Source organism: Pezoporus wallicus, unplaced genomic scaffold (assembly GCF_028554395.1).
Source record: "Pezoporus wallicus isolate ANWC-B61680 ecotype Strahan unplaced genomic scaffold, APGP_CSIRO_Pwel_v1 contig_8047, whole genome shotgun sequence".
NCBI classification, from domain to species: domain Eukaryota; kingdom Metazoa; phylum Chordata; class Aves; order Psittaciformes; family Psittacidae; genus Pezoporus; species Pezoporus wallicus.
Genome location: NW_026639548.1, coordinates 1,102,108 through 1,116,413, shown reverse-complemented (window position 1 = coordinate 1,116,413; position 14,306 = coordinate 1,102,108). Strand labels below are relative to the sequence as shown.

The 14,306-nt window shown below is 43.1% G+C and overlaps 1 protein-coding gene across 2 annotated transcripts; it reads right to left on the bottom strand.

Moving 5' to 3' along the window:
• Positions 1–107: 107 nt before the first annotated feature.
• Positions 108–10,220, bottom strand: PGAM5 (PGAM family member 5, mitochondrial serine/threonine protein phosphatase). 2 transcript variants are annotated; one of them, XM_057414932.1, is made up of 6 exons: positions 9,860–10,220; positions 5,985–6,163; positions 4,508–4,633; positions 3,930–4,018; positions 3,581–3,711; positions 108–1,832 (listed from the first exon to the last, which is right to left on the bottom strand). In XM_057414932.1, the coding sequence occupies exons 1-6, from the start codon at positions 10,141–10,143 to the stop codon at positions 1,682–1,684; spliced, it is 960 nt and encodes a 319-aa protein (XP_057270915.1). In that variant the 5' UTR covers positions 10,144–10,220; the 3' UTR covers positions 108–1,681. The 2 variants fall into 2 exon arrangements, with proteins under 2 accessions (XP_057270915.1, XP_057270914.1); XM_057414931.1 differs by having other exon boundaries at positions 3,581–3,714; positions 9,860–10,218.
• Between the last annotated feature and the right edge of the window lie 4,086 nt (positions 10,221–14,306).

The following is a 14,306-nucleotide window of genomic DNA, read 5'->3' as shown; positions in this document are numbered from 1 at the left end:
GATGCAGAGGCTGCTCCCCTGGCAGGAACACAAGTCCCTGTGAAGCATTCCAGCCATGTGTTCTACCCAATTTACAGTCACACAGCTTCAACTGAAGAGACAAGAAAGACAGACCAGTTATTTTATTCAAAACTTTTAAAAAGTTAATAGACAAAAACTGATAAATTATTCTCATTGCATCAATGAGAGAGACGTCATGATGGTTTCCTCTTGCCCCCACAATGTGCATTACACAACTATCATGCTTTGTTCCCTACTAGCCCCCGTTTCTTTGAACTCGTACTACTGGATCAAACAAGCCATTAAACCACATCTTGCTAGGTCTTGCTGGGATGATGCGTCATACGGCTCTGACAGGAGCAAGTGTAGGGTCTTGACATTCTTGGTGACAAGAGAACCTGTCAAACAAGTTACTTGGGTTTGCTGTCCTGTAGCGTGTGCGCCGGCACTAAGGCAGACTATGCATATGGTGAAATTTGACATTCTGGGTATTGAGAAGTGAGACAAGTTACTGCACTGCTTCAGGTGCCCATCAAACATTCTCAAGTTGAAACCCTTCTGAGCCCCCCCCCCCAAACCCAAAACCCAGTTCTCAGCCACCTGCGCATTCCCCAGAACAAGCCCAGCAGAGTCAGAACAAAGGAGCCACCTGGAGCATTCTGTCTGCACAACATACGTGGCCGGACAAGCAAGCCCAGAGCTAGTCACTATTCTGGCACCAGCAGCTTGCTCCAGTACTGCTGAAGCTCTGCCCTGAGCTATTACCACATGACCTCAGTGGTGGGATGTCTCTGTTCTGAAAGCAAGGAATCAAAAAATGCCAATCAATGGGGGAAAGCACTAGAAAACGTGTCAGTACCAGAAGCACTTTCAGAAAGTTGCTGCTTTCCTTTCCTTCCATCTCACTGCTATAGACTCATCCCTACATCCTTGTACAGACCAAGTTTTAGTTAAAGGCTTTATGAAATTGAAAGACATTGTTCAGAATAGCTAAAGAACTTCCTGAGGATGCAGGAACTTAATTTAAGCAGCAGTTAATTCTAGCACCACAGGTATGAGGCAAATAACAGGTTTTTGTCCTCTTTGCTTTATGCTTGCAACCTCCAGGCACAGTTTTACGTGAGTTTGCTGGGGGCAGGGGGGAACAATGACACAACAAACATACATCCTCAAACACTTATAAAACCTGATGCCTTATCCCTTTGAACAGCAGAATACCCTGTTTGTTTGTCACCTCTCCCGCAGGAGCTGAAACAAGCTGGCTCACCCTCAGCTGCAGTAATACAAGGCTGATCTTCCAGTTCCCACACCCACTGCTTCCCTGCACAAATAAAAATACCCACAGGAGAAAGCTGCTTTGGTTATAGAAAGTCATGATGGGGTGGGGGGAAGTCAGTGCTCCTGGAACTACTGAGCAGACATTCAATCTCTGTATTCCACAGCTCAGCTTTGAGGTCTGGGGAATACTTGAGGGCTGGAGAGCTCCAGGCTTACAGATATACCTTCTTTTCTGGACTGGAAGGCAGATACGAATATGTATAAAGGAGGCAAAGGGCTAAAAGACATTTTAAGACAGCATCACACCCCAACATAACAGATCAAAACCTAGTGGTACGGCAGCTGAACGTACTAGTGCAAAGAGGCTGGAGGCTGCTCCTGGAGAGCCACTGGTTTTGCACATTCAGGTGCGAGTGATTTTATCTGGAGGCATGAAACCTGTGTCACCCAGTGTTCGAAGTGCCACTCTTCCATTCGGACGTATCACCAAGTGAGTTATGCTGCCATTGTTAAGAGACATTCGCAGCCAGCCTTCTGGGGGGAACTGCAATGCTCTGTTACAAAATGAATAAAAAACAACATATTATTCATTCATAAACAGTGATATTAACGGGCCCTCACAGCATCCACAGCCAGCCTTGGACAAGGTATTTTTCTTATGTGATTGCTGGGAGAATGCAGCACTGAGAACTGGGCCAGTGCCAGCAACGCACTCACACAAGCAGAGTCCAGCAGATGGGTGTGATTACTGTAGACAGGATTAATTCAAATGGACAGAAGGCAGTAGCAATAATGCAGTCAGGTTGCTGGGAGCGCTCTGAGCCACCTCGTAACAAGCAGATAGATGGGATTGGTTCAAGCTGGTCACTTGGCCAGCAGAGGATCACAGAACCCTGTGCAGTTCAGGATGGAGCAGGGGAATGCCTCCTCCACAGACCAAAGGCAAACAGCATACTCTCACACACTATTTTAGCCTTATCAACACAGATAGTACATAACAGCCAAGAAGAGGTAGTGAGGTAAGAATTCAAACTGCCCACATGTGCACATGGAAGAAATTCACCAGAACTACTTTCCATCATCTGTACTGCTCCCCAGAAGCGGCAAGAAAAGTTACCTTGTGCTTTTTGTACAAGTACAGTACCACAGCTAGCCTCCAGCTATTCTACACAGTTCCTAACTGAACAGCCTCAGGACTTCAACCAATTGTAGTAAGTAGCTGGAAAAAAAACACGTCTCAAACATGGTTTGCCTCAGACACTGAGAAATAATTTGGTTTTGGCTCTTGTGACAGTCTAGTAGAAAAACTAAGAAAAATTAAGTAACAGCTACAGTCTATTGTGCTATCAGATAGCCTGAAATAACAGGCACAAAATAGAAGTTAAAAAGAAGAGAGAAGAAACAACAAAGAGAAAAAGTACTTCTGAAAGCGCCTAGGTAGCAGCAAGACAATCTTTTTTTTGCACAGGAAAGAATATTCTGTTTACTTGATCAATAATTTTAAGTACAGCAATTTTGAAAAGCTCTAAAGCAGTCCACAGAGCAGACAGGCTAGCATTTAACCAACTCAGCTAAATAGAGCTAACTGAAATTGTTGTAGGTATTGATCAGATTAAAGTTTAATCACACCTGTCCTCAAGAAAAAATATCTTACAGACAGTGCCTTGCTGCTAGGGAAGAATAGAACAGACTCAGCTGACTGGATACAGAGACAGGCAAAGCTCCAGAACTGTCTTCTCCTTCATGAACAACCTTGATGTTAGTGGGAAGACTCACTCTCGCTCTAATCCAATACTGGATGTTACTGCAAAACCACACTAATGCAATTTTAACATAATACAAAAATTTCCATTATTAAATAATTCTCAAAACTAAACGAATCTTTCATTACATAAGATCAAATCTCATCACCTCAAGAAGAGGCACACAGTCATGCTCTACTTGCTGTCTTTTCCAACAGTCCACGCAGGCACTGTCCTTAGTTTTATGGGAAGCAGAGCCATATGGTATTAAAAAGACTATTGGGGCGTACAGAAAGGGTTTGAGTCTCACCAATTCAGTCATTTCACTTCAGAATTAGAATGAAAGTGTTTTAATTTTCAACCGTGTCCTGTATCTGCAAATGAATCCTGTGATGAAGTTGCAGAAGCAGCTGCTCACAATGTAGGCACCGATCGCCAACCTCTTCAAACAAGCCAAATCAAAAAACATATCCCCTAGCTCTGCAGAGCCATAAAGCATCACTAATTCAGTAGAACCATGAGCTTTTAAAGAGCAGAGGAACATACAGTGCAGCACGTACCTGCACACGATATAGCGGATCACGTTGGCGTGGCAGACAAAGATCTCGTAGCTGTCCTCTTCCTGCTTTACGTCAGCTCTATGGATGAAGTTTCGAAAAGCTGCCTCAATTCGAGCTCCATCTTCATAATACTGCTAATAACACAGAGGTCAGAATTAAGGATTTTAAGTTATTTATTTTAACCGTTCTCTGCACTTACTGGGGAGGAGAAAAGTATGTGGTTATCTAAGGTCTGTGATGAAAAGCATCAGCTCAGATTCTGTACCTCATCTCTACTGTCAATATAAAGTCTAGTAAAAAAAAACCAACAAAACAGAACAAGTACAGAAAAGAAAAAGTGAAAAGTTACCACAGCTTCTGGTTTCCAGTGCGAGACTGGAGGGTCTGGTTCTATAGGTGCTCCCTCTCTCAGCAGATCAGTACTAACTTTTTTGACTCCTGAAATATTAAATGCACATTCAGAAAGCAGTTGTTACTCCACATGGCACTGCAAACAGGCCCACAACTCTACAATCAATGCATTTCTCATATCCTTTCCTGTATATCCTAAAAATTATCTTAGTCCACATGGTTCCTCTTAAAGAGCGTGAATCTCTCCAGCACAACTGGTTTGTCATCAACAAGGCTTAAGTTTATTCCAACTGAGAACAGCCAAACCAGCTTGGCACAGCAAACTGAGTCTTCCCAGTCTGCTGCATTTTGCAGAACTGCACTTGCAAGGATGTTAATCTAAAGCTGTGTGTCAGTTAATGCTTACTGCTAATTGGAGACAAGCAGAATTAGGGTTGTTACTTTCTTTATAAACACAGACATTCACACAGGGCTGGAAGTTGACTAAACATCTCAACCTTAAGGACAAGCTCAGAATGCTACTGGAGATGCTTATAAGGATCAGGAGACAATGAAAAATCAAGGGAAGTCACTTACCTGGGAGATGCTTGCTTATAATTTCAGTTGTCTCAGTTGCTCTAGTCATGGAGGAGTGGATAATCTGATCAAATTTTATTCCCAAACTTGCCAGCCTTTTTCCAGTAAGCTCGGCCTGCTCTCGACCTTAAAAATTATATTCATTATACAAATTGGTGACACTCAACTAAGTGCCTCACACAAACTTCCAGAAGAGTTGTCCAGTAGACAAAGGCCTCCATTTCTGTGAAGTTTTTTCTTTTCAAAAAGTAACTGGAAAGCATTTTTACCAGAGGTATCACTTATTCCTATCAAGCCTATCAGCTGGACAACTTCAAGTCCTATTTCATCAGTAGGAAAAATTAGTTGCTTTGGGATTTTTTTAATAACACAAACAAAATTACTCAGAGACTTTCACTAAAGTATTCAATCCTTGTCAGTTCCATCCCAAGGGAGCCACTTCCAATAAAAGGTATTGCTGACCCAAGCCATCTGCTATGTTCGGGGAGCACAGAAGATGAGACTCTGACAAACAGACGTGCTCAGACCTGACAGTGCATTTTTCATAAAAGCAACACCAGCTCCCAGCACTCAAGAACAGCACTTGCATAACCAAGGAAGGCTTTATTCCATTTTCCACATCGGTAGGTGGAAAGATAACAGTTGAAGTAATTTACCCAAGGCACAGGATAGAGAGGACTAAGATCATACTTTGTTACAGCTTAAGATAGCACCTTACTCCTGAAATTAGCATTTCACTCCTGTTCACACACTGGTGATAAAGACTTGCAGGGAACAAAAAGTGTTTTGACTGAACATTTGGCCCCAGACTTCCACAACCTCAAGCAGCACTGCACAATAAGGATTCTTCCCCCCTCAAAACACTGCTAGTATACACATGGCCAAGAACGCGTCCACTGTCACAGATCAATGAACTCAGACAGGCAGAGGTTATCCTCATTTCTTATAGCTGATTAGCAAACTTCCCAGAAATAGTGCTTAGGAGCAAAAGTGAGAGGTATTTAATCAAAAACTCCAACTGAAAGTAAGGGGTAATTATTTTTTTTTTAATTAATTCAAAAATCAGAAAATTAACTAACACAAACACAAGCCACCCTTTAAGAGAAATCTATCCTAAAGTCAGCAATGGAGCTAAGTTTAAAAGCCCTGGCCCTGGGGAATTATGCCAGCTGGTATGAAAATCTGCTCAAACAATCTCAAGATAATTTGAAATTTCCTTTGTGAAGTTTCTTTACAACTGAGTGTGTTTAGAGCTCTGTAAAGTAGGTTTTATGCTTGGATTTAATGGATCAAAAATGAAAAAGACAAACTTATTCATGACATCCTTCTGGCACAAAGGATCCAGAAAGGGGATTAAGGTTTGGCAGTGAGACCCAGAACAGAGCTGAGTTACTGACCTGTACTCATCAGGATGGCAGCACATGAAAAACAATATTCATTAAATTCAAAGCACGATGAGCTTCTTAGTCATACATACCAAGTGGGGTCAGAGTTCGGTCTTTATCAGCCCGGCCATCCAAGTTATACTGAGAATGACGGATAAGGAATATGTGCCTGGTGGCTTTTGCTTTGAAGTGATTTAAGCGTGAGGAAAGTTCTTCCTCCCCAGTTTCTTCATTTTTCTTTTTGAGGTTGATAAGAGCCAGTGGTTCACGTCTAAACAAACACATTTAAAACAGCATTTTTAGACAGAGGATACTAAAAGGCATAGGAATCTTACAGATGGGTAGCATTCCTTATTTCTAGGTATAGCTGAAGTACTAAAATTGACTATTTAGCCATTTGGATCTCAAAACAGATTCAAACCATTGAGCAAGAGCTATAAACAAAAGCCTGCATTAAAACAAAATTGTGTCATATGCTAAAAGGTGTAACTGACACAGAAATTTGCTGTTTAGTGACAGCCAACACTCAATTAATTTTTTAATTGAAAAAAATTAAAGAAAAAAAGGGGGGGGGAAGGCAACAGAAAAGCAAACAGATGGTGTACACTAAAACATAGGAAAGCTACAGTCTATCCGGACGATAAACACTAGCAGATAAACACTAGTAGAGTTTGCATTTGAATTCCTGTTGATTGGAAAGTTGTTCTTGGGATTTTCACTGATTTGCAGCCACAGGTATAATAACAGGTTTTTTGACAAGAAAAACTAACCATGAATGATACGCAAGAAGTGTTTTCCATAAAAGAAAGAAACTATTCTGTATCTAAAAGGCCCTGTAATAACACCTAAAAAATTTTCTCTTTATCAATCCCATTTACATCAAATGACTAAACCCCCCTATAAAGACTCCAACTTTCTGCAGTGCACACTGAGAATTATTCTGCACCTTAACATAGGTAACATCATGTTTCTCCAGTAACATGACTCTATTTTTCATCTGGGAGTGTTTATTTATCCTTTCATCTTTTTCACCTCTCTCCCCTCATGCCACGCTAGTCTTTCTTCCATTTTGTCACACTGCACATTAATACTCTTTTCTGCATACCATAACCTTCCCCCTTGCACACCACCCAGACAGTTAATCCAGCTCCTGAAGAGGTTACCAGGCAGAGAGGATCTCCTCTCTTCCCCAGGTATCACAGATTAGTGCTGTAGATCTCTCATTGCTGACACCAACACTGCACTATCATTATAAACCCTGCCCATATCTTTCATAGATTATTCTTCTAGTCCCCTCTCTGCACTGATCCTCTATCACACTAGCATAAATCCTTTTGCTCTGTCTCTCCACCTCAGAGCATAAACCCTTTCCCTTGATCTCATACCTAAAGAACAGCTGTATTTATTTAGTTCACACCAGACCTCACGTCCTCCATTATTACAATTAAACTTGGGGGGGTGTGGGGTGTGGTGTGTATTTTCTATAGTGTTTTTTTTTTAATTAAAAATTATAATTTTTATTAAGCTTGAGACAACAAAATTTGGTCACAGAAAACTGCTGCTTCACGTACCTATTTCTACAGTTCACAGTAAAACCGGCTTTAAAAAGCCCTGCATCCATTTTGCTCTAGTAAAGACATGGTTGCTATTAAACAATGAAGTTCCACACATCCCTTAAGCTGTTAACAAAGTTCAAGGCATTAAAAAAGAAATAATAGTCCACTAACAAGAACTTCCATCGCTATTTCATAACGTATTTCTTTTCATTCAGTAGAAATTGTATTGCTGGAAAAATACATAAGGAAAAAGGAAAAATGTCTGAAAAAAATCAACACAGGGATTAATTCATCCTATGGCAGGAACTCACACAAAGAAATGCCTGAAAATCCTGCCCTCTCCCCCCCCAGCACCTCTAAAGTTACTTGATGGTAAAATGCACTTTGAAAAGCAACAGATACTTTAAGAAGTCATGAGAAGATAGACAAGCTTAGCAATATTTTCAGCATCAGCTAGTTTTAGTTTATGAGCAGTACAACTTAGACTTGATGTAAGTAGGTTCTTTAGGCCACTGAACCTCAGAAGCCGATGAATGCAGTTTTCTGCATTCCCTTGTAAAAGACATTGCCCAAGATCGCAGTGGACAGAACTTTGTCAAAATGCAATGGCAATGTCAGGGACCATCTTTACACCTAACTAAAACAAAAGTACCACTTAATCCATGCCAGTGCCCATTTCACCTATTTTCCAGAAAGCCCTGCATGTCACTGAAACGTATCAGTCAGCCTGTTTGAAGACAAGATACTCGCATTCTTTTGCTTCAAACTTTAAAAGCCATCAGTTATTATAATACCTGGTTTTTCGCTCATGACTCGCCTTTGTTAGCCATTTCCTGCTCCCCAGAAGAAGTGGTCAGATGTTCTTTGTACTTAAAAGCCATTTAACAACTTTACATGTTACGTTTTTCTGCCGGTATCACCCAAAAATCAGAACTACACTTCCAACCACAGTCAAACCCATACTACACCGCGTGGTAGACACCAAGTAGAAAACTAAAACTTAACCAATACAGGAAGTTGAGATGGTGCTATAACTGATGTTGTTGTCACAATCACAATCACCTCAACAATTATAGCTAGATAACTCTTAATAGCAGTTACAGATACTGTATTATATCACCATTCATCATAGTGCACACACAGTGGAAGCATATTGTGTAAATGCCACAGATCAGTTTTAGTTTCTGAAAGTATTTTAGAATCCTTAAAGAAAATAAACCATTTATCAGAACCAGAAAAGCTGGGATCTGCAGTTAAACAAATAGCTTTAGTCCCTCCCTCAACATAACCATATAACCAGGTAAAGCCTTATTTATTCAAAGTTTTATTTTTATAATCAGGGTGCACACAGCCCTATTTATATGAGCATTTGATTTTGCAGCATCTCAAAAAAAATCAAAACAGGATGGATTATACAATAAAAATCTGTTAGTGCTTAAGTTTGGATTTACTATGATTAAACTGGAGCCTGACATAAGTCTCCCTGGGGAGATAATTCTACCAGACGGAAGCTAAATGAGCCAAAGCTCAAAACAGATATTTGCACACTCTAATTAAAGAATCAGGGAAAAAAAACCAAAACATAGTGAACCCTTGTATGCATGAATTTCTGATGAAGAACACAACTAAGTCAGGTTCAAAGCAACATTACCTTTTACAAGGATTTAATATCACTAACTTGCCATTTGATAGCAGCAGTAGTGGGCCTAAGACATGCCTAACATGTGCAAGCCATCTTCCTCTGCAAGGGTGCCGTTATTAAACAGAAATACCTTAGTGCAAACATAAAGCAATACTGAGATACGGTTAACACTGTTAAGAAAAACCAAACAGGCACATCCACACTGTGCTCACACTGATCACAGCCCTCAGGCTTTCTGATCTTGCTGGATGAAAGCATGAGAATAAAGGGATCTGCACATCTTTACGGAGAGAAAAATCTCTGACCAGTCTAAAACCGAACACAGCGAAGGCAGCCCCCCTCCAGAGCGCTCAGATGCTCCAGAACTGTGAATATTCAAGAACTTCGACTACACTGAACCGCTCATCCCCTCAGCTTCCACCTGGAAACGAGTCCCGCGCACCCCTGACCCGGCTCTGGGGTCTGGGCCGAGGGGGAAGGCCGGGTCAGCGAGGCCGGCCCAGGGGCTCCTCGGGGCGCTGAGGCAGCTTCCGAGGGGGACCCCAGGGCCTCCCCTTCCCCCCCGTCCCGTCAGAGGCGCGCCTGCCCCGATCCTGAGCCCGCAGGCACCCGCTCCTCCAACACGGCTCCGACGGGCGGATTTAAGGGCAGCTCCCGCCGTCTCCCCCGCGGCGGGGGTCCCTCGACACAGCCGCCGCCCGGCAGCGTGGTCTCCAGCCAGGCGGGGGAAGAGAAACCGGCCCCATCATCGCAGCCCCGCCGCTCCTACCTGTCCCAGTTGCTGTCCCAGTAGCCGCTGTTAGCGGCCGGTCTCTCGATCCAGCCGGGGGCCGGCGGGCAGGAGGCGGAGGGCGGCAGCAGCAGCAAACCCGGCGGCGCCGCGGTCGCGGGAGGAGCGGCGGAGGCGGGAGGAATGGTGGCGGAGGAGCTCCCCTGCCGCAGGTCGGTATCGCTGCCGCGGCCCGGCTGCTTGCCCACCACCACGGCGGAGAAGAGGACGGAGCCGCCGGCCAGCCCGCAGGCAGCCAGCGCCAAGGCACGGCGGAACGACATGGTGCGGGCAGCGGGACCCGGGCCCCCTCAGCCGCCGCGCCCAGCGCAGCGCAGCGCGCCCCGCCCCGGACGGAGCGCGGCGTGGGGCAAGATTCCTCCGCGAAGCCTGAGGTGCGCGGGTGGGGCCGGAGACCTGCGTCCGCCTCAGGGAGGGGGGCTCGGCCTTGCGGCTGTGCTGTGGCGGCCCTGGTACAGCCTCACTCAGCGGGACCTGGCCCGGGGGAGACGGGTTCTGCTGGGCAGGGAGATCACCTCCGGCTCTGCCTGGCTTCACCCACCTGACTCAGGTGTGAGCGCTCCCTCACCTGAACGGGAGGCTATAGCTTGTGTGGGCAAAGCGTGGGTCATCTTCAGTTACTAGTCCAGCACTGACCTACACAGCACTCAGGGGCTTACAGTCAGCGCTGGGATCCTGGTGCTGGACACCATTGCCTGTGTTTTGGGGAATGCAGGTGGTCACCAGTCAGCTGGGCTCAGTGGGGCTCAGCAGGCTCACACCAGGGCTGGGCACTCCTGGCCCCACCTCAGAGCAGCCTTGTGCCCTCTGTGGCCTGAACACCAGGAAACTACTTCCAGGAGCAAGTTTAACTCCACCAGCATTGCCTTGTGCAGAAGAAACTATGTCGTCAAACTGGAACCTTAATGATCTGTAGATCAGCAGTGGTACTGTCTGCAACCTCACCACAGAGGCCTTGGGGAAGGAGAAGCAGAACAGAGATCCTTTTTTTTCTGAGCTGACATCCAAAATTCAGCGGTGATTTCTACCTCTTAAGTTCAGCAGTTTGCCATTGGTGACAGAAATGCCACTGAACGTGGGTCTCGGGATGCTGGCAGCTCTAGCAGATGCCATCATTCAGCCTTCGCATATTTAATTATGCATTCTTACCATTCCCATCCACCTGTTCAGGCTTTCCATACCCCATTCCCCACACTACAAATGGTGTTACTTGTGTTATTCCATTAATATGCCAGCTGGGTAGACAGTTTCCAACAGCCAGACTTCAATCAGTATGAGTGACTCCAGAACAACTGCACGTGGAGTCCGTTCCCTCACAGAGCACACAGAGATCTGTTCCGCTTAGCCATCAAACTAAGGGGCTCCTTTGTCCTGCGGTTCACACAGCAGAACTACAAGGGCACTGTGCCCGCCCAAACGAAAATGGTCTTCCTGTTACAGAAGTTAAAATCAGCTTTCCAGCTTTCCCAGCCGAGTGTCTTTCCCCTGTCCACCACTTTGTGTCTCTGTCTCACACACATGGTGCAGACCAGAAAAAGATCTGACTCAAGTACAGGTCCTTTGGCTCTTGGACAATTTACAGATCAACAGTGGCCCCCAGGGGTCAGACAAGGGAATCAAATCATGATTAACACCAAACTAGGTGGTTTTTCCTCTCCATTATCCTTCCTGCCTTTCTCGTTCTCAATATTTAATGTACTCAACTTTCTGCTTATTTTTATATGTCTTTAAAATTTTAATTTTATTCTTTATATTATCTTGGAAGTATTAGCACTTACCCTAGAGGCAGGCATGTGTATTTATACTGTGTATATTCTTTCTTATTCAGAGCCCAGAAGGAAAAAGTTTCTTTCCAAAGCTTCACATCCAGTTCCTCAAAAATAGCACAGTTCTTCCCCCCCATTCTCAGTCTCCAAGCTTCCTGCAAATGACTTCTAAATATTTTCCCCCTATGATGTCTTTTGTATTTTATACCTTATTCATTCTCCACTCACTGTCCCACTTATATCCTACCTCTTCTCCTCCAGCCTGCCCTCTAAACTGAATCCCAGTTACTGTATTTGACCTCCAACATGCATGACAGTGCACTAGGCTTCAGTACCTCAGTGCGCGACAACTTACACCAGGGCTGAACTCAGCTCACCTCCAGAAAAGTTCGAGACTGTTGTTAAGCAATAAACAAAATTGTTTCTTCAGCAAAAATGCATTGCTGAACATCTGGGCAATCATCTCATTTTGCTATGAAAATGGATAATATTGATTGTTTGCCTCTGTGCTGCAGCTTGGATGTCATTCTTCTGTGATAACACTTCACCATCAGAAATCTGTGTATATGCTAACATTCTGCAGTTTATTTTTACTTGGTTTAGGTACTGTTGCACTTATAAAATCTACGTGCAAAAGTATTTTGAGGTTATCTTAGATTTTACTTAGTCCAAAAATACTCTGATGAGATTTAGTTTACCATTTTGCAAAACTTGCAATTCAATTCGGTTAAAAGAACGCTCTAAAAATACTTCATTGAAAGTTACCATTAGCCTGAATATACAGTCCTGCATGACATTAATAACTACTTAACTTCTTGCTCCTTGTTTTTTATATGTATTTATATTGCTGCTATTGTAATCCAGTTTTATTGTGTTGTATTTCATCTGTGAGCAGAAAATCTATCTAAGAGGATAACAACCTACTGATGGTACCTAATGGAATTATTCTGTTAGCTAAAACAGTAAATGCCTGTTCTACTGATGCCGTAAGTCCAATACTCAGGGATGATTCCCAGGAGTCATCCCATTTCTGTGGCTAGATGCAGAGATACCTTCAGGCAAGGTGCCCAAGGTTGAGGTGGCCTCTTAACTAACTTGTGACTGCAACACAGCAAAAGAGAAGTCAGAAAGCCAGTATGGTTGGCATAAAAGTCAGTGCAGATGTGGCCTCACAAACAGTGTTTCTTTCCCCTGGCAGGCAGAAAAACCTTATGGCAACAGCAGGAGCAATGGCAGCCCTCGGGGTTAACTTCACTACACGAGGAATATGAAGAACTTCTGTTTTCTGTATGGGACCTGGATCACTACAGCAATGAGTCAGTGTTTGGATGTTGCACCATTAGCTAAAGGGCTGGTCTCTAGCCTGCAGTTGGCAAGCAAAATTTATGAAATTTCAGGCATTATTTTTAAACAAAACAATTAAAGCAATAAAAGGACATTTGAAATGAGGAAAACATGGCTTTGAAAAGCCTTTTCCATGACCCTGAGCACATTTACTCACCATGTATCACCTTCCCAATATATTTAAAAAAAAAAAAATCCATAAATTTGTTCTCAAAAGAGACAGAGAGAGGGAAAAAGGAAACATTATGTCATTTGATCCAAATGCATTCAGACATGTACTATGGACTTAGTGCTGGCCTTCTTGGAGGAAATATTGATGTCATCCTGGCCTGCTTCAGACCCAGCGAAATTTAAATTATACACTAGTTTAAACTTTTGGGTTATAGAATGATGCTACTTAAGCTCACTTAATACATTTTTTTTTTATAGAGCAAGAGAGAATACCACCTTTAGGCAACTTTGCTTTTTATGACTTGACCAGTAAAAAAATAAAAAGATTTGGTGCAAATACTGGCTTCCTGACTAGATCTGACTGCATTAGTGAAGGGTAAGCACAACAATGCAGGTACTGTGTTGGTTAAATACAGCAGAAAATTTAGGGAGATTTTGGCATGAAAGAAAGTCTGCATATATATATATATATATATATATATATATATGCTAGCAATGATTCAGATCTTGAATTTAATCTAGGTTTTGTGAATCACCCACTAGGGGATCCTTCAGCACTAGGGGATCCTTCAGATCTTTTTGGACAAGAAAAAAAAAAATGAGGGAGAAGCTCATTCAGGATGAAAGACTTGTCCTCTTCCCCAGACCCTCCATATGCATATTTAAAACTAGGCTTCACCTTATGTCTAAATAGGGGCTTATATCACAAAAGAGGAATCAATTTCTCACTTTAACACTCACAGTCACCATCTTTCTAACTGAAGTAGACTGAAAGAATTTCTTTAGTTACACTGGGTATCACTGGTAAACTGAAATGTCTCAAATACAGCTGTAAGGAACTGCTCTTCTTTCCTGTGACTAAAACTCCTTCCTTACTCCTTTAGTAAGGAGTAAACCTCTGTATTACATTGTGACTAAAGTCTTGTTAACACTGAGAATTTAAAAACAATCTGCTTGCAAGGTCTTCTGCTTCTTAAAATGTCCAAAATCGTGGAGCCTGCAGTGTCGGGATAGCTCTAGGATAAAATTTTGTCTTCTGCTTATGGGTGTTTTGAAGCCTTGCTTCTGACAGAAAGCAAGAGTTGCTACAGAGCACACAATCACATGGGTGCATGCTTTGGATGCTACAGGGCGTTGCAGATATA

What these genes read in the sequence shown, in the direction of transcription:
- PGAM5 (XM_057414931.1), bottom strand. Translation starts at nt 10,143, where the DNA reads ATGTCGTTCCGCCGTGCCTTGGCGCTGGCTGCCTGCGGGCTGGCCGGC. An exon ending in ACTGGAAACCAGAAGCTGTG is followed by an intron (nt 3,715 to 3,929) that starts GTAACTTTTCAC and finishes CTGTGTTATTAG; the next exon opens with CAGTATTATGAAGATGGAGC. An exon ending in ATCCGCTATATCGTGTGCAG is followed by an intron (nt 1,833 to 3,580) that starts GTACGTGCTGCA and finishes ATTTTGTAACAG; the next exon opens with AGCATTGCAGTTCCCCCCAG.